Consider the following 21,072-nt stretch of genomic DNA (forward strand, 5'->3'; position numbering starts at 1 on the left):
AGTTCATTCCACATCTGAACTGCTAAAATCACAGCCTTATTTAGGGAAAGTCCCGTTTCAGAGACATCCAGTTATTTTGTTAATGGACTACTGGAACTGAAGCCTCTTCCACCAGTTATGAAGACACAGCTGCTCAAAAACAACTGCTATGATATTTAAAGCTGTTTCTAGTGAATAAACTCGGAACACAAAAGAGAGTCTTTCCAAAGACAAAATGGGAGAAAATCTGTCTGTTCCTGTACCAGAGGCAAAGTGCAATGAAAAACCAAGCTGAGACTAAAGAGCTGTGAGTAAAAAGGAGAGTCTCCGAACCACGAGTGTGTAACCTTCACTAATCGAGTCGGTTATCTCAGACCAGGGGGCTTCTGTGATGCACGAGTAATTATGAGTGTGTCCTCGAGATGCAAGTCAGGATGGAGACCCCCTGTCTGTGATTCCCCAGCTACCTGGTATCTGTGACTATTAAAATGGGGATGCGACTCACTTAAAATCTTTTCTCAAATATATAAAATTATATAAAAGTTATATACATATAAAAACAAAGCTTCTGTAAAACCAAAGGTCAACAATTAATCTTCTAAAGCACGGGAGGGCCAGAGTGGCTGCAGGTTTTCACTGCTAATTCATTTATTTTCCCTTCATTTGAATAGCCCTGTTTTTAAGGATTCAGGCCTCTCAATTGATGCTTTTCTTCATTAAATGGCAGCCAAACAGAAATGAAACGTCAAACGAGCCCACAGATGACCAACTAAATTGGGGCTTCAAACCCCAACCAATTTCACTCCAACCTGTTCCTTAACGAGAAGCCGATTCTTGCTGTTAATTAAACTCATTACTTAATTCCACGGCGCGTTGCTGCTCTCATTCTGCCACAGCAGACATTTCCCAAACTGCTGATTTTCTGTTTCTGATTATTGACCTGAGAGATCAACCTTACCGAGACCCTCACCTTTTCTTTATGTTCAGAAAATGTGGTTAGCTGGTCACCTGTTTGTTCGTTGTGTGTCACATTATTGTTTGGCTGCTAATTAAGGAAAAAGAAAGAACTAAGGGGTCTGAGCAGAGTTCATTAAAACTAAGGCCAAAGTTAATTATTTTAAGTATAAAAATGAATTAGGAAGGAACAGATACCGTACATTCTCACGTATAAGTCTGGTCTTGAAACCCGAAAAATCGCTCATAAAATCTGACCCCGTTTAATTTTTTTTTTCTTCATCTTCTTGCCTCCTCCAATCTCTCATCAGTTGTTGCAGCAGCGCAGTTACCAACTTCTTTCGCCACTTCAACGACTTTTAATTTAAAACCAATTTCATATTTTCTACTCATTGAATGCTGCATTGTAGATCAGGGATGCTGTTACGATAAACGTGTACGAGGGTGTGACACACAAAAAACACAAATCGGTGCAAACCTTGCTTCGGAATAGTTTGGGTATTACTGTGTGGTCACGCAGTCCTAATACATAGAAAGCAAACGGCCGTGTGCTCCGTGGTTACTCTCTCAGGTTGGCGCCAGCATATCGTAATCTCTTGGATCAATAGCGGGAGTTTTCCACATTCAACTTATACGACCGACATTATAAAATACCAGAAATAATACGGTAAAATCAAGCCCTGACTTATCAGAGGGAGAACTTAAACGCAAGTGTATACGGTAGATATCAAAAGGTAACTGCATTTGCTTTTGTTAATGCCAGAACTATTACAAATAAAACCTCAGCTGAGCAGAAGTAATCGAGATTACAGGAGCCTGGCTGAAACTTATACAGTATATAGGATTAGTGTAATATAAGTGACTTGAAATGAAAAGGAGGAAGTGTAGTGGGAATAAAAGCCACGTATTCATATTAAAATGGAGAATTTTCAATACTAATGGCAGTGTTGGGGAAACACATTAAGGGTAATCCATCCATCCATTTTCTAACCCGCTGAATCTGAATACAGAGTCACGGGGGTCTGCTGGAGCCAATCCCAGCCAACACAGGGCACTGTCAATTTTATTATCCGATTACTTTTTAAAGTCTCAAGTGTCAGGAGTAATTTGTGACAGACGGGTATCCGTAAGAGTCAAAGGGAAGGTCTACAGGACGGTAGTGAGACCAGCTACGTTATATGGGCTGGAGACGGTGGCAGAGTTAAAGATGCTAAGATTTGTATTGGGTGTGACGAGGATGGACAGGGTTAAAAATGAGGACATTAGAGGGTCAGCTCAGGAGGGACGGTTGGGAGACAAAGTTGGAGAGAAGTGAGATTGGTTTGGATTGTGGAGAGGAGAGATGCCAAGGATAGAGCTGCCAGGCAAGAGGAGAAGAGGAAGCCCTAAGAGGAGGTTTATGGATGAGGTGAGAGAGGACATGCAGGTGATGGGGGTGACAGAACAAGATGACGAGGACAGGAAGATATGGAACAAGATGATCTGCTGTGGCGACCCCTAACAGGAGCTACCGAAGCAGGAACAAGTAACAATATACAAAACTTTTTATCTTGAAGTAAAAATACCTGTATTTAAAATAAATAAATAAATGTGTTACTATGGCCGATTATTCCTGCCGCTCCAAAAAGCAACAACAAAAAAAAATGACGGCATTATTTTTCACAAAGACGTTGCCTTTGCAGTCGGACATTCAAGACAGCTTGTGAAGAGGAGGTTAAGCACGTGTGTGGTGTGCAATCAAGTGAGGAGAACTGAACAAAACCTTATATAGGTGACGATTTCATTTTGCAGGGGGATAAATTGAATGAATCTCCCCCCCCCAGTTTAGGGTCATCGGGTGCCAGTGGTCATGGCAGCAGCAGTGGGTGTAAGGCAGCAACAAGAACATACTTTATTTCTACAGCTCAAAGTGCTTTACAAGATGAAGAAAGAAAAGTATTGTGGATGAAGGTTCAAACAAATGGCAGGCAGACATCAATTCTAATAAGCAGAATTTTTTATTTCTGACTTCTTGGTGAGCAGAGCGGCTTTTCCTTACAGAGAGAAAATGCAAGGAAGGCCCCCGACAAGGGGGGCTCAGCTGCATTTATAACAAAATCTTCAAAGAGAATGATTAGAAAAAAAATAGAGCAGTTCCATCCAAGGCCACAACACATTCTTTACAAAATGTGTTGATTACCACGGAAAGCATAAATTCTAGTCTTATATTTGGAATGAAGCTTATCAGAAAACTTGTCATACACCGCAGAAGCAGCTGGGAAGAGTCAAAGACTGCACACTTCTGTTATTAATAATACCCTGCCACACAGAGAACATGCAGATCTTCATACAGAAGCTAGCAATAGATTTTAAATTCCATTCCACAGTATCCATCCATCCATCCATTTTCTAACCCGCTGAATCCGAATACAGGGTCACGGGGGTCTGCTGGAGCCAATCCCAGCCAACACAGGGCACAAGGCAGGAACCAATCCTGGGCAGGGTGCCAACCCACCACAGGACACACACAAACACACCCACACACCAAGCACACACTAGGGCCAATTTAGAATCGCCAATCCACCTAACCTGCATGTCTTTGGATTGTGGGAGGAAACCGAGCCGGAGGAAACCCACGCAGACACGGGAGAACATGCAAACTCCACGCAGGGAGGACCCGGGAAGCGAACCCGGGTCTCCTAACTGCGAGGCAGCAGCGCTACCACTGCGCCACCGTGCCGCCTATTCCACAGTATATAAAAAATAAAGATATCAAGATCGGATTAGGCAATACTAAGTAACAAACAGTAAAGTAAGGTCTGATGGCCAGGAGAACATAAAGAAAACAAAATCACCACAAGACCACCCAGCCCTCACTAGGCATTCTGTCCAACATAAATGATGTTAACCAGTCCTCATTGTCTTTAGGCTTCACATGCAAGAACTACACGATGATTGTCATGTGGACGTCTGGCCTTCCATCCATCAATGTAAGGACTGCACGGTGCCCTGATCAGGTGGTGGGGGCACAGATCGCCACCACAGAAAACTGGAAAAAGAACAGCAGGGGAAGTAAGGGTTAGTACGGATAAGCGTATTCATGATAAAGACGATAATTCAATGCATATACAGAATATCGAGGTTACACTAAAATGAAGCCATGAGAATGCCATGTTCGAATAACGGGTTTTTATCAGGTTTTTTTTTTAGTGCTCCACTTCTTAGCCTGGCAAATTTCTGTCAGTCAGCCATTCCACATTTTAGATGCATAATAGCAGAAGGCTGCCCACCTCACCACTTCTTTTAAGTTTAGCTCCTCGAATGCTAAGCAGACATTCATTTGAAGATCTGAGGTTGCGATTTGGAGTGTAAGGTAGTGCTAGGCGGTATGACCAAAATTCTATATCACGGTATTTTTCGAAATTATCCCGGTTTCACGGTATTCAACAGTATTTTTTTTTCCCATGCATGAGTGGATGTTAACCACATTTTCCACTGTAATTACTGCAGTAGACTGGCTAAGAAGAACCTATTCCACTGTCAAGAGAATTGTAAGAAAAAGATTTTAATGTGCACACAAGTATTAACGCAGGTTTGCATGGCCCCATAAAGTGATCGTTTTCAAGGGGGTGGCACACATTGCATGGCAGTTGCAGTCCAAATATTGAGCCTTTTTAGCGAACAAATTTTGCAAACAACTTAAACTCAAATTTTGACAACATATTGTCAACCATCCAAAGAGGCATTTAGACTTAGTAAAGTATGTGCTTGTCAAAAGTTGTATTGCACTGAACATGTCTTAGAAAAGAGATAAATAGTAAATCTTTTTTGTAAACCAACTCCACGTTCTGTTAATGTTAACAATCTCTGTCCACTGACACGTTGGCTATATGGATTATAATGGCGTTGGTTATCTTGATCCACCGCTTGCTCTTTTTGTCGTAGGTAAGTACCTCCAGCAAACGCGTCTACAAGTGACGTCTGACTCGAGTGTCCTCTAGCTCTTTCAGTCTTACCTGAGGACGTGCAGGGTGCCAATCTTAGTTCCATACATTCATGGCACTCCAAAGCATGTGTGCGGCTAAGGTGGTGCAGCAAATTGCTTGTGTTGTCACCTCCGGCCTCTGGCAACAACTTTAGCTCGACAGTAAATCGTTGTTTGGTCCTCATCCGACCTTTTAAAATCAAAGTATCTCCAGACAACAGACACGGCTACTTTCTTTCAGCAAAAGTTCTTCTTTGTCATTATGTTCAACTTTATCGCCTGCTACAGCTTCAGTTTCAGAATGTTCTCTGTCCATTTTCACCGCTCAATAACTCCACTAACACATATTATACTCCATTGTATGAGTGTTTAGCGGTGTAGCAGTGAAAAAGGTCCCCCCTTAAACACTTTCCCACTGCGCCACGTTCTGAACATTGTTTAGGCTGTTTAAACCGATATTGCGGTATAAGAAAAATAAAAACCGGTTTTCAGTATGAACGGCTGTACCTCCCAGCACTAGTGTAAGGTGACGGGCATTCTGAGATACAGGATGGAGCAGATTATTGAAGGCCTTGTAAACCATCAGCCGTATTTTAACGTCAATTCTAAATGGCACAGGTAACCAGTGTAGTGACGCTCAGACTGGGGTGATGTGCTCAAATTTTCTTTTCCTAGTTAAGATTCTAGCAGCTCCATTCTGCGCTCATCATAACGGATTGAGGTCTTTCTTGGGTGGTCCCGAGAGGGTGCGTTACAGTAATCTAGTCCACTAAACACAAAAGCGTGAACTAATTTTTCAGCACCTTGCAAAGTTATAAGAGATTTAACTTTAACTTTATTTCTTAAGTGAAAAAATGCCGTTCTAGTAATCTGATTAATATGTGATTAAGCAAGAATCTGACGGGCTCTCCGCAGCTCTGTAAGTGCAGTGTCTGCTTTCCCAAGTGCAGCTCAGGGGTCTGCTTTTTATAGATGGCTTCTCAGGTTCAGACCCAGGGATGCCGCAGTTGTTATGAAGCACAAGAAAATGATGACGTTTGGCTGCGTTTCTGGTCCGTTTCATGAAGGTTCACGGGTTTAGGATTTAATAACGGATGCTGGACAATGAAATGAGCAGTTTTTCAAACAAAAGAAGAAAAAGAAAAGCAAAAGTAACTGTAAAACATTACCTTTTATAATAAGTAACTGTGTAACATATTTAGTTACCTTTTTTGTAAGTACAGTACTGAGTGATATGTTACTTTTAATCGTATCGTCCCCCAACACTGCTTCTGGTACTGTTGTTTTAAGGTCATTTTCAAGATAAGCACTTTAGAAGACAAAGACGGCTCTTAAAAATTCACTTCATTGCCATCAATATGTTTCTTTTATGTTGTAATATGAAATACTCGGTTCTCAGTATATTTGTGTTTACTAATTTTATTGTTTTGTTATTATAGTTGGTTTTGACAAAATGGGACGTGAGACGGTCACAGTGAAGAGTCACGTTCTAAAATGAAGAGCCTGTTTGCAGTTCTTGTGCACTCAATGACTTTCATAACCGTGGGTAAGCACTTGAAATCTCCGCAGTCCCAGCCTTCTGTGTACACGTGACGAACAATGTGGACTTGACAAATGTCTGACTGATGGGTCTGGACGGACCTGCCTTGTCAACAGCAGTGCTGCACAAACACAATCCTGTGACAGAATCCAACCAATTTGATTTGGCACTCTGCTGAATGAACAGGTTTAAGAAAGCTATGTCTTGTTTTTGATAAAGTGAGTAAACTTCCAAAACTTCCAGGTAGCATCAAAACTGGCTCCAGTGAAGTAAGAAATGTTAGGATAAGCCCCTGCTGCCCATGGAGGTGCACCCACACAGGGACCTCTCGTCATGGCCCATAATTTGCAGTCCATGTTTCTCACTGAGCTGATTCAGGAGTTGTCCTAATACCTTAATTTCTGTGTTTCCCTTGAAGCTTTTATGGGGGGCTCTAGTACCACCTGATAGTGCTGCTCATCCCTAGTACTAATTCTATTGGACACCATCATTCCCTTAACCTGATATTTATTTATATAATAAGGAGTCTGCTGCCCAGAAGGTACCATCAGACCCAGTTCACGTGCTAGGTTTCCCCTTCCCTCACACTGAGACATGTGTTCAGATTGTTCTGTTTAAGTTCACTGCCAGATTAGAACAATCTGAACACAGAGGCCATTCAGCCTAACAGTTTCCCCAGTCCTGGCCACTAAATTCTTCTAAAATAATATCAAGTCTAGTTTTGAAAGTTCCTAAAGTCTCACTGTGCACCACACTAGCTTATTCCATGTGTCTGTTATTCTCAGTGTGAAGAAAAACATCCAAATGTTTGTGTGAAATTTCCCCTTCACAAGTTTCCAACTGTGTCCCCGTGTTCTTGATGAACTCATTTTAAAGTCACCGTCTTGATCCACTGCACTGATTCCCTTCATCATTTTAAACACTCCAGTCAGGTCTCCTCTTCATCACTGTAAAGGCTCAGCTCTTTTAATCTTCCCTCATTACTCATAACCTGTAGCCCTGAATCAGCCAAGTCGCTCTTCTCTGGACCACCTCTAGTGCTGCTATGTCTTTATGGAGACCCAAACTGCACCCAGGACTCCAGATGAGGCCTCACCAGTGTGTTATAAAGCCTGAGCAGAACCTCCTGTGACTTGTACTCCACACATCAAGGCGCTATATAACCTGACAGTCTGTTAGCCTTCTTAATGGCTTCTGAACACTGACTGGAAGTCGATAGCGTAGAATCCACTATGACTCCGCAATCCTTCTCATAAGGTGGATTCTCGATTTTCAGACCTCCCATTGTGTATTTAAACCTCACATTTTTACTTCCTTTTACTTCTTTACATTAAATTTCATCTCCACAAATCTGCCCAAGCCTGTCTGCTGTCCAAGTCCTCCTGTGATGATATAACGGATTCCAAATTATCTGCTAATCCACCTGTCTTGGTATCTTATGCACACTTAACCAGCTTCTTACTTGTATTCCTTTCTAAATCATTTATAGATATGTATATATATATATATATATATATATATATATATATATATATATATAAAGAATAACAGCAGCGCCAGCACTGCCCCCTGCTGGTCATCACTCTTAACATCATCCAATTCTAATGAAGTTCATCAAACCATCGCCCTCTCGTTTCTGTGTCTGAGCCAATTCTGCACCCATCTACACGCTGCATCCTGAACTCCCACTTCTTTTAATTTGATTTAGATTTAAGTCAAGTCAAGTTGGGGAGCATGCACTGGTACAGTGTGTTGTCACACCCACTACACGACAGAACAACTCGGGATCCCGGTTGGCAACGCCCCAGGCAGACACGCTGATTGACCAGGTTTTTTTGAAGATGAGCAGATTATCCCATGACAGGAGCTAAATCATCAAGCAGAAAAGTGCAGCAGGACACACACAACCCTTATACGAAAGTACAGATGTCTTCTCTTTTAAGGATAACTAACTGGGAGCAATATGGCCTTGTGTAGTTACACTAGAGATGTTTCTTCATGCTCATGTTTTTTGTGGATTCGCTGTTTACATTTCTGTTTGGTATTAACTCTGTATTTTTTTTCCATGTCTTAGCACGTGGTTCACTTCCAGCTCCGGCTAATGTGTATTTTGACTCTCACAACTTTGAACATGTCCTGAGATGGCATCCTGGCACAGGCACTCCAGCAGGAACCCAGTACAGAGTTCAGTATCGAAGGTATCCTCCTTACTCTCCATGGCATTGTCGTGTGTGTGTGTGTGTTCTTACTGAAAGAAATGATTAAATAAATACATACAAGCAATACAATACATCTAATTTATGACACATTTAAATGTTCTCACATTTTTTTATTTATGGTCACATTTCACAATATGTGTTTTTATTTAATTTTGCCCATATTTAATTAAAAAATTAAAGGAACACTTTGAAAACACATCAGATCTCAATGGGAAAAAGAAATCCTCCTGGATATCTATACTGATATAGACTGGGTAATGTGTTAGGAACGAAAGGATGCCACATCGTTTGATGGAAATGAAAATGATCAACCTACAGAGCCCTGAATTCAAAGACGCCCCAAAATCAGAGTGAAGACATGATGTGGCAGGCTAGTCCATTTTGCCCAAATTGAATTGCAGCAACTCCAAATTGTACGCAGCACTTTGTATGGCCCCTGTGTTCTTGTATACATGCCTGACAACATCGGTGCCTGCTTCTAATGAGATGACAGATGGTGTTGTGGGGATCTCCTCCCAGATCTGGACCAGGGCATCACTGATCTCCTGGACAGTCTGAGGTGCAACCTGGTGGCATTGGATGGACCAAAACATAATGTCCCTGAGGTGTTCTATTGGATTTAGGTCAGGAAAGTGTGGTGGCCAGTCAATGGTATCAATTCCTTCATCCTCCAGGAACTGCCTGCATACTCTCACCACATGAGGCCAGGAATTGTTGTGCACCAGGAGCCACTGTACCAGCATAGGGTCTGACAATGGGTCCAAGGATTTCATCCTGATACCTAATGGCAGCCAAGGTGCCTTTGTCAAGCCTGTAGCGGTCTGTGTGACCCTCCATGGATATGCCTCCCCAGACAATCATTAACCCACCAACAAACTGCTCATGCTGAATGATGTTACAGGCAGCATAATGTTCTCCATGGCTTCTCCAGACCCTTTCACTTCTGTCACATGCTCAGGGTGAACCTGCTCTCATCTGTAAAGCACAGGGCACCAGTGGTGCATCTGCCAATTCTGGTATTCTATGGCGAATGCCAATCGAGCTGCATGCTGCTGGGCAGTGAGCTCAGGGCCCATTAGAGGACATGGGGCCCTTGGGTCACCCTCATGAAGTCTTTCTGGTTGTTTGGTCAGAGACATTCACACCAGTGGCCTGCTGGAGGTCATTTTGTAGGGCTCTGGCAGTGCTCATCCTGTTCCTCCTTGCCCAAAGGAGCAGATACTGGTCCTGCTGATGGGTTATGGACCTTCTATGGCCCTCTCCAGCTCTCCTAGAGTAACTGCTTGTCTCCTAGAATCTCCTCCATGCCCTTGAGACTGTGCAGGGAGACACAGCAAACCTTCTGGCAATGACACGTATTGATGTGCCATCCTGGAGAAGTTGGACTACCTGTGCAACCTCTGTAGGGTCCAGGTATCGCCTCATGCTACCAGTAGTGACACTGACTGTAGCCAAATGCAAAACTAGTGAAGAAACAGTCAGAAAAGATGAGGAGGGAAAAATGTCAGTGGCCTCCACCTGTTAAACCATTCCTGTTTTGGGGGTCATCTCATTGTTGCCCCTCTAGTGCATCTGTTGTTAATTTCATTAACACCACAGCAGCTGAAACTGATTAACAACCCCTCTGCTACTTAACTGACCAGATTAATATCCCATAAGTTTCATTGACTTTATGCTATACTCTGATTAAAAAGTGTTCCTTTAATTCTTTTGAGCATATATATATATATATATATATATATATATATATATATATATATATATATATATATATATATATGTATATATACAGTGGTGAAAAACTATTTGCCCCCTTCCTGATTTCTTCTTCTTTTGCATGTTTGTCACACAAAATGTTTCTGATCATCAAACACATTTAACCATTAGTCAAATATAACACAAGTAAACACAAAATGCAGTTTTAAATGATGGTTTTATTATTTAGGGAGAAAAAATCCAAACCTACATGGCCCTGTGTGAAAAAGTAATTGCCCCCTGAACCTAATAACTGGTCGGGCCACCCTTAGCAGCAATAACTGCAATCAAGCGTTTACGATAACTTGCAATGAGTCTTTTACAGCTCTGGAGGAATTTTGGCCCACTCATCTTTGCAGAATTGTTGTAATTCAGCTTTATTTGAGGGTTTTCTAGCATGAAGCGCCTTTTTAAGGTCATGCAGGTCATAGCATCTCAATTGGATTCAGGTCAGGACTTTGACTAGGCCACTCCAAAGTCTTCATTTTGTGTTTCTTCAGCCATTCAGAGGTGGATTTGCTGGTGTGTTTTGGGTCATTGTCCTGTTGCAGCACCCAAGATCGCTTCAGCTTGAGTTGACGAACAGATGGCGGACATTCTCCTTCAGGATTTTTGGTAGACAGTAGAATTCATGGTTCCATCTATCACAGCAAGCCTTCCAGGTCCTGAAGCAGCAAAACAACCCCAGACCATCACACTACCACCACCATATTTTACTGTTGGTATGATGTTCTTTTTCTGAAATGCTGTGTTCCTTTTACGCCAGATGTAACGGGACATTTGCCTTCCAAAAACTTCAACTTTTGTCTCATCAGTCCACAAGGTATTTTCCCAAAAGTCTTGGTAATCATTGAGATGTTTCTAAGCAAAATTGAGACAAGCCCTAATGTTCTTTTTGCTTAACAGTGGTTTGCGTCTTGGAAATCTGCCATGCAGGCCGTTTTTGCCCAGTCTCTTTCTTATGGTGGAGTCGTGAACACTGACCTTAATTGAGGCAAGTGAGGCCTGCAGTTCTTTAGACGTTGTCCTGGGGTCTTTTGTGACCTCTCGGATGAGTTGTCTCTGCGCTCTTGGGGTAATTTTGGTTGGCCGGCCACTCCTGGGAAGGTTCACCACTGTTCCATGTTTTTGCCATTTGTGGATAATGGCTCTCACTGTGGTTCGCTGGAGTCCCAAAGCTTTAGAAATGGCTTTATAACCTTTACCAGACTGATAGATCTCAATGACTTCTGTTCTCATTTGTTCCTGAATTTCTTTGGATCTTGGCATGATGTCTAGCTTTTGAGGTGCTTTTGGTCTACTTCTCTGTGTCAGGCAGCTCCTATTGAAGTGATTTCTTGATTGAAACAGGTGTGGCAGTAATCAGGAAATTGAACTCAGGTGTGATACACCTCAGTTAGGTGATTTTTAAACAAGGGGGCAATTACTTTTTCACACACGGCCATGTAGGTTTGGATTTTTTTTTCTCCCTAAATAATAAAAACCATCGTTTAAAAACTGCATTTTGTGTTTACTTGTGTTATATTTGACTAATGGTTAAATGTGTTTGATGATCAGAAACATTTTGTGTGACAAACATGCAAAAGAATAAGAAATCAGGAAGGGGGCAAATAGTTTTTCACACCACTATATGTATATATATATGTGTATGTATGTATATATGTATATGTATGTGTGTGTATGTGTGTATATATATATATATATATATATATATAACAATTACATTGACAATCATGTTACATTATTTTCAAAATATTTCCTTTTCTTTTTCATTATATCTTTAACACACTACTTTTCTGCTGGGAAGCGCGGGTATTTTGCTAGTTAACTATATTTGTGCTTAAAAACTTAAAAAAATATATATTTACGTACAGTTCGTACAATCCCGAACGGATTAATTGTATTTACATACAATCCTATGGGGGAAATTACTTCGGGTCACGACCAAATTGGGTTGCGACCAGAGTTTTGGAACGAATTACGGTCGTGACCCGAGGTTCCACTGTATACAGTGACTTTCGACAAACATATTACATGCAGAAATTACTGAACATTATTATAGCAACTTCTTAGATCATTCACTTAATGAACAATATGCAAAACCTGAGAAACTCCCAGTGACCCTAAATTTGCTAATGTAATTTAACAACGCTTGTAGGAATAAACAGATTTTAGCCATTGTCAGTGTTTCTAGATTCCCTTCAACTATCCAACTATAAAACAACATTTCTGCACACTAACGCCATGTGCATGTGGGCAGAACATGCAAACTCCATGCAGACATTAAGTGGCTGGCAGTGAACTGTGAGCTCATGGTGCTGTGTGACAGGAACACCAGCTTGAACCACAGCATCGTCCATGTTGAAACATCATCACTAATAACCTGATTAAAACTAAATGTGTGTATACGTGTAACGTCTGCTTGATTCATAGCGTTCACTGCATGCAACAAGTCTGCTTAACCTGGTATTGGTTTTCACAAAGTCTGCTGCGTCTGTGTTTTTAGATCTTTCTGTCAGATGTTTCTCTGGTGTACTGAAGTAGAATTACAAGCAGTTCAGAAGTTTCAAAGGCTTTAATTGACAATGACATTAGGTTTATGGAAAGAGCCCATATTTGCAGTGTTGGCCCTTCTTTCTTTCTCAAGACCTCTGCAATTCACCCTGACAGGCTGTCTGTCCATCAGCTTCTGGGCCAAATCCTGACTGATGGCAGCTGCCCATTCCTGCCTAATCAATGCTTGGAGTTTGTCAGATTTGGTGGGTTTTTGTTTGTCCACCTGCCTCCATGGGATTAAGGTCTGGGGAGTTTCCTGGCCGTGGACCCCAATTGTCATTGTTTTGTTCCCTGACCCACTTAGTTCTCACTTTTGTCTTATGGCCTGGTGCTCCATCATGTTGGTCATCAAACTGTTCTTGGATGGTTGGGAGAAGCTGCTCTCGCAGGATGCTTTGGTCCCATTGTTTATTCAGGGCTGTGTTCTTAAGCGCCAGCAGTGTAGAGCTTGCTCAGGAATGGCAGCAGGCAAGTGTGAGTGAGGCGAAGACTTTTGGAGGATGGCCTGTCAAGAAGGGTAGCAAAGAAGCCACGAGTCAGGGAGTGGGCTCACTCACAATTTGGCCTAGATGAGAACAGGTCATTTGGCCTGTCCACTTATTTCTTCTAAAATAACATCAGGTTGAGCTTTGAAAGTCCCTCAAGTCTTACTGTCTACCACACTACTTGGCAGCTTATTCCAATTGTCTATCATTCTTTGTGTATTCTGATAAAAGGGATGCGTGATTGGATATTATCTTTACTTTTAATCTTTTAACTCATTATGTTCATTATGTTTTGTAAGTTGGTTTGGATCAAAGAATCCTCTGAGCAAATGAATTTAGGAGGTGTAGCATGCGATCAGCAGCCAAAAGAAATGCATTGGTACCTGGATCATCTGAATCCTAGCTGCGGAGGTGCACGTGCCTGTCCTCTGACAAACCTCAATAGTCAGTGACCTTTAAAATGCTTTCTAGGTGATCTCATACATCCATCAGTGGAAAGCCACCCAAATCTGGCATCCTCCGGATGTGCTGTGCTGCTTTAGATACAATTCTCCTTTCTTTGTGAGTTGACCGTATTGGTCAGACTGCAGTTTCTGGGCCTGCACCACAAAACCCTGAGCAAACCAAATGTGTGATTACAGATAAATAAAAAATAAAAAGCAAACAAAGAGTCGAACATTCACTCAGTACTTGTACTTTAATGCAGGACACTACCCACTGTATAGGACTGCACATCTTTTATAATTTGCTGATTGTTGTCATAAATAACCACATTGTTGCTCATCTTTTATAGGGAAGGTAACAACTGGTCTTTGGTGGGAGACTGTCTGAACGTCACCTATGTGCCAGAATGTAATCTGACTGGAAGACTTGAGAACATGGAGTATTATAAAGCTCGTGTTCAAGCATTTAACGAAACACACCAATCCAACTGGAAGCATTCAGTCGCCTTTCAGCCTGTATCGGAGAGTAAGTAACGGATTATCGGCAACCAACATATTGTTTCTCTTTATTATAAAGTGGCTATGAGAATGTATATCTGGGTCCCCATGGGTCTGGCATCCATGGTGAAAGTGACTCCATGTTCCTTGATTTTGCAAAAAGTCAGGGGATGAAGATCACTGGATCCTGGTTCCAGTGCCCAGAGTGTAATAATTGGACTTTGTACTCCAATACTGGTGGGGCAGTGAAGGAGATCGATCACATCCTCATGGGCAGACACTGGAGGCACCTACAGAACTGTGGGATCTACAGATGTAGCCAGTTTGTGAATTCTATCCACAGGCTTGGTGTTGCTACTCTGAAAATCCAGCTAGGTCCAGGAGGAGACCACCTACTAGGAGAATGAGGCTGGACCTGACCTTTAATGACCTCTTGGGCTCAGCCATCAGGTGTGTGTCTGTCTGTGGAGAAAGTGTCGACCTCATTGAGAGGTTTACTTACCTCGGCAGTGACATTCATGTGACTCTTCTTATGAAGCCAGTAGACGGACTGGGAGGGCATGGGAAATCATGAGGTCCCTGGAAAGGGGTGTGTGGCACTCACGGTATCTCTGTAAAAGGACAAAGGTCCAAGTCTTTAGAGTCCTGGTGCTTCCTGTCTTGCGAGACATGGCCGTTATTCGGTGACCTGAGACGAAGACTGGACTCCTTCAGTACTTTGTCTCTTCAGAGAATCCTAAGGTACCGCGGGTTTGGCTTTGTCTCAAATGAGCAGTTGCTCATGGAGTCCTGAATGAGGCATATTACCTGCATTTTGAGGGAGCGTCAGTTACGACACTACGGCCATGTGGTGTGATTACCCGATGGTGATCCAGCTCACACAATCCTCATGGTTGAGGACCCGAGCAACTGGACATCACACCTGGCTGCGGCAGATGAATGGTCATTTCCAGGGGTGGAACTGGACCGTGTCTGCCAGGTTGCTCGAGTTGTGTGGTTGTGTACCGCAGCTGTAATGGTGCATGCACTCCAACCTGACCCATAATAAAGTGAAATGTGGCATAGGATCAGATATTTGATCGGTAGCTTGTTGCGCTCTGTGCATCGCAACTCTTGGCAGATGGGTTCCTGGTTATGGCCTTTGTGTAGTTGGCATGTTCTCCATATTTGGATGCGCTCTTTTAATATCAGAGCTCCATTTTTCTGTTAGAACATTGGAACATTAAAAAAATTCTGAAATTGACAAGCCATTCGGCCCAATAATGCTTGACAGTCCTATCCATTTTCCTTACATATCCCAGGAATAAGTAAGTTCGATTCATTTCTTACCCTAAATCGGCCCAGTATTGGCTTAGTGTTGTAAAAACTAACAATTTATCAATTCGTATACACACTTTACACTTGAAACACTGGCTGTTAAACATTTACGTTGCCTAGTTTCCGTATATCCTATGTTGTGGCATCGAGCACATTTTGAAAGTCTTTGGGAAAGTCTGGGAAATCCTACTTTAGTACAACGTGTAAAAGATGGCTGCTTCACTTGAATAGTACTGATTTGTGAATGTGTGGCAGTGTCTGAGGCTTTGAACAAGTGCACTGTCTCAAGAAGAATGTTGTTTTATTACTGTAACATGTTTAAACTATCGTTAAAGGAATAATCTAAAAGTTGTTTGTTTTTGGTTACTTACCATATGCTGTTTATAGTAATGGCAAAGAAAGAAAATCTAACCTCATATTGATATGGAGAACGGACAACTTTCTGATTGAACAAGTGTCCGTGGAGATTAACAGCAAACAACATGAAAACGTCCATCAAAAAAATCTCTCGTTACTTGTGTTGCGTAATCCACAAGTTGTTATCCAGTCGCATGCTCACAATGGGTTAATCCACGCTGTTTGTTGATTCCTTTCTGAAAATCAGAGAAGTGCATTCACACCGTAAAGATCTTTTGAATTGAAGACTATTGACGGGCAGGACCAGTGAATTAGGAAGAGAGGCCGTGTTTAAGATGCAGTAAAACGTTGGACTGCGAGCAACTTGGTCTGCGAGTGTTTTGCAAGACGAGCAAAAATGTTTCATAAATTGTAACTTGATAAGCGAGCGAGGTCTTCCAATACGAGTAGTACGAATTCGCTTTGTCTGCCGAGCATCACTGTGGTGTTATGGGTCCACAGCTCGTTGAGCAAAGGCCATTCATTTTAAATAAATAATCGACGCGCTCGCGGCTTAGCGAGGGGACGTTGGGCCATAGCGAGCCGTGGGGCGATCCGTAGGGTGTGGGCGTTTCTCACCGAGTGCACAGGTGAGGAACTGCCCACATTCGTGATTGTCCCATGGCTAATGCTGCAGCTGCTGTGGCCCGCGTCATTTTAAAAAGCGCGAGTCGGTTGTGGGGTGGGAAAAATGGAGAGAGGAGAAAAGAGATGAGGAAAAGAGGACGGAGGTTACAGGGAGCGAGGAAGCATGCGGTGCAAGAGAGACGGACAGGCGGTGCGTGCGTGTGGTGAGCGCACGATCGAGGGCAGCTGTAAGGAAGCTGGGGTGTTGGGCCTACACCCAGGCGATTGATTTGGATGTCGCTCCAGCTGAGCGATTATGTAGCAGGAGTGACCGAGGGAAGGCGACTGGCCGCAGAGAAGCCGCGGAAAGGCAGCGGAAGTCGGGAGACTTGGTTCTGGAATCCCCAACGTGGGCGACCTGGCCGTTGGTTGGAAACCAAGTTCTCCGAGACTGGGATGAGTGCCAGACCGAAGCCAGGGTTCGGGAGGTCTCCAGTCTCATGCGTGTGTTTCAGGAGGGCAGCTGCAGAGAGCGTCTTGCCTGCTGTTTGGCCCAAACGGGATTAGCAGGTGAGACGCTAATAGAAACGATGCACCGGATTTGTTATTGTTTTAAAGACTGCTTCCATGAGAAGATTTTAACCTCTCGTTTTAAAGGATTGTTTTTTCCAATGGTTTTAACCTCCACTTTCACTTCTGTTTTAATGGATTATTTATTTAATGAAGAACGTTTCAATTGCACTTTATGAACACTGTTTTTTGTTGACTGTTTTTAATAAAAGCACTGTTGCACCTTTTGTATACCTTCCCCTTGCTCAGTTATTTGCCTCCATTGACTAGCTCTCTCGGTTTCATTATCGACGGTGTTGGGTTCAAGGGTTCCCAAACAGCCATGGCTGTTCATGCCAGATCACAATCACGTGATCCCAACTGAGCCGATGGTTCATCTCTCTCTCACCACGGGATTGTGGGTAATTGTCTCCCATGTCTCAGTCGCCGTGCCTTACTCGTATAGTCAACATGCGTACGAGTGTATCCTGTTTCACGTGTGTGTGCGGAAAGTATTTTTTTTTAATTTTGTGTGTGAATCTGGTTAACAACAATGCAATGTCTCATTTCTGCAAAATCCTCAAAAGGAGGCAAAAACAATTGTCATTGGGTCGGTGTCTTGTTAAAGTCGCAAAAAAAGAAAAAGATTCCAGTGAGCCAACAGATAGCAGCGATTCCGTTAGTTAGAGTGATAGTCACCCTCGTCTTCCTCCTCCCTCATCTCCCTCACACCAGCCACGATTCTTTTCAAAGGTAAAGTGCAACTTAATTTGTTTTATGTATTTTTTACTTCAGATTTTGTATTAATCATTTTTATATGAATATTTTTGGGTTGCAGAACGCATCATCTGAGTTTCCATTATTTCTTATGGGGAAATTTGCTTTGATATACGAGTGCTTTGGATTGCGAGCACGTTTCCGGAATGAATTATACTCGCAAACCGAGGCACCACTGTATTTATAAATGTTACGAATGCCAGATGACAGCGGAGGCTTTTTGTCACTTGGTGTTCCCTTTTACTTTATAACGTGAAAAAATCCGTAGGAACTGTTGACTTTCTGAACAGGTTTGAACAGGCACACAGTAAGTAGATCTTCATGTATGAGGCGCACTTACTTTTTCACATGGCTGTATCTTAGCTCCTGTGAAATCTGTGAGCCTTCAGTCGAAGATCAAGTTAAAGTGCGGTGAGCTCCGGTGTTACGCACGCTCTAAAGTAAATTATTAGGGATTCAGGAGTAACCTTTTATACAAAGAGCCCTGAAGATTCTGCTCCCGTGGAGTTCTCCGATCACCTCTCCATTATAAAGGAAAGGAGTTTTTCTGTTGTAATAGTCCAGTTTTTTTAATACTAAAATGAAGAATTTGAATTTATTAATAGGTGAGGTCAGGGCAGCAAATAAACAGTAATCTGCAGTTTTGCGGTGGAGATGAGCTTTTTACTTTCTCGTATACAAAGTATAGGGCGAATATTGGAATCGTCCAAAAATTCGATGTCGAGATTTTGATGAATCTCGATGTTTTAGACCTCCCTGTGTCCGAAAATACCATTTTTGGAATTACAGTATGTCTGTGTGTGTGTAAACATGAGAACCTCTGTACGCTTTCAATTAGGTCAACCAAATTTTGCATTCAAGTATTCGGTACAAAACGTAGCCCAAAAGTTGACAGAAATCTGTTTCCGCTAACCGGAAGTGCTACTTTACCTTTTATTTATTCAGCTGCAGAGTCTGATTTATTCAACTTTACTTTAATAACAATTGTTCAATATGTTATTCATTTGATTTGATTTGTTGTTGATGGTTCTTTAATGTATGTAATATAAAAATGTAATCATTTTCTTGTGGTTTACTCCTCTTCGTATACAAGAAGGTTGAGGTGGAGACCACTGCTGATTTCTAATCTTGGCCTGTGGTTCAGATGGACTGCTGTGAATCTCTTGAACCAATAAATAATTCATTCAAATCTGCAGTAAAAAGAAACAACCACCTTGTTAATCATTCAATGTAACATTTTTTTTCTCTAGCAATCTTGGGGCCACCTTCTGTAACTCTGTCAGGATGTGGAAATTGTCTTCTCCTAAATATGTCCTCTCCGAGAGGGAGTGGAGTGAATTCTCTTCAAGACACTTACTACAACATCGACTACAACGTACATTTGAGGAAAAGTGGAGAAGAAAAGGTGAGCATACGCTTGATACATTTTGAATGAAGTCTCCTTTTCATTGCACACTGCAGTTCTTTCCATACAGTATGCAGGACCACTTCCTACTCGGGATATGATTGATCTCATGTCCTGCTGCCTGTTGTACAACTTTCAGTGGCTCTGCCTCCCAGTGTTTAGGTGAGGTTTATTTCAGAGTTGCAGTCACCCATATTGGTAACATCTGAACTTTTATTCGAAGCACAAACACATTAAATAAAAATAAATTCCTTGCTATTTTAAAACTGGTTTTATAGCTAAAATATTGCTGGTGTCTGTCACCTCTTTGTTAGAGGGAGAGTTGTAAGAACAATCTATAAATTGGAGCAATACTAAAATGTACATTCGATGTCGGCAGTGCTTCAAAAGTCCATTTCTCTCAATATCCAGTGAAGTCAACTGTAACTACATCACCTTGTTGACATGGAGTGGAAGAAAGCGAGGACCCCGTCAACAGAGTGCTGCACCTGCCGCAGGTGACGTCTTTCCTACTTGATGGAAGTCACGGGCACCTCAGGGCTGTCACGCTCATATTTCAGATTTTCAGATACTTTGAACGGTGTACAGTCGTGGCCAAACGTTTTGAGAATGGCACCAATAGGAATTTTCACAAAGTGTGCTGCCTCCGTTTTTATGATGGCAATTTGCATCGACTCCAGAATATTCTGATGAGTCATCAGATGAATGGCACTGAATTGTAAAGTCCCTCTTTGCCATGAAAATGAACTTCATCCCCAAACAACCACTGCCTGTCAGCCCTGCCACAGAAGGACCTGCTGACGTCATTTCAGGGGTCCTCTCGTTCACACGGGTGAAAGTGACGAGGACAAGGCTGGAGGTCACTCTGTCACGCTGATTGAGTTAGAATCGAGTGGTGAAGAAGGTGTCAGGGTGCCCAAGAAAGTCCAGCAAGCGCCAGGAGCATCTCCTAATGTTGATTCAGCTGTGGGCACCACCAGGGCAGAGCACACTCAGGAATGAATGGCAGCAAGCAGGTGTGAGTGAGGCAAAGACTTTTGGAGGATGGCCTGGTGGGTGTCAAGAAGGGCAGAAAAGAAGCCAAGAAAAACATCAGGGACAGATAGAAATTCTGGGATTGGACTGCTGAGGGAAAGTCATTGTCTCTGATGAATCCCCTACCCGATTGTCCAGAGAAGAAAAGGTGCTGCCATCACTCCTGTGTTAGGCCAACAGTAAAGCATCCTGAGACCATTCATGTCACGCGGGGTTGCTTCTCACTCACAATTTGGCCTGAAAACACAGCCATGAATAAAGAATGGGACCAAAACATCAACCGAGAGCAACTTGTGCCAACCATCCAAGAGCACTTTGGTGACCAACATGATGGAGCACCGGGCCGCAACAGTGACAACCAAGTGACTCGGGGAATGAAACATCGACATTTGGGGTCCATGGCCAGACTCTCAAATGAGAACTTGTGGACAAATAAAAACCCATCAACGCTCACGCTCCCCCTGATCTGACACTGCCGTTGTCCGATAAAGACGTGCGAGTGGACGTTTGTTGCAGGGAGGGCCTCAGTTCTCTTTCTCCAATGTAGAAGACTCCTCCTCACCTGAGTTCACCTCTGTTATAGCACGTCTTTATTTGAAAACGGCCGTGTCAGATCAGAGGGAGCGTGAAGGC

The 21,072-nt window shown here is 42.6% G+C and overlaps 1 protein-coding gene across 1 annotated transcript in view; it reads left to right on the forward strand.

Annotated features, from left to right (window-relative positions):
* LOC120524641 (interferon alpha/beta receptor 2-like) overlaps positions 1-21,072 on the forward strand; it is a 41,917-nt gene that overhangs the window by 15,841 nt on the left and 5,004 nt on the right. Inside the window, exons 3-6 of the mRNA XM_039746469.1 lie at positions 6,337-6,443; positions 8,512-8,635; positions 14,246-14,421; positions 19,250-19,404. Of these exons, the coding sequence (XP_039602403.1) occupies positions 6,392-6,443; positions 8,512-8,635; positions 14,246-14,421; positions 19,250-19,404 (507 nt within the window). The 5' untranslated portion in view covers positions 6,337-6,391. The remainder of the gene's footprint in view (positions 1-6,336; positions 6,444-8,511; positions 8,636-14,245; positions 14,422-19,249; positions 19,405-21,072) is intronic.

Source organism: Polypterus senegalus, chromosome 2 (genome assembly GCF_016835505.1).
Source record: "Polypterus senegalus isolate Bchr_013 chromosome 2, ASM1683550v1, whole genome shotgun sequence".
NCBI lineage: Eukaryota > Metazoa > Chordata > Cladistia > Polypteriformes > Polypteridae > Polypterus > Polypterus senegalus.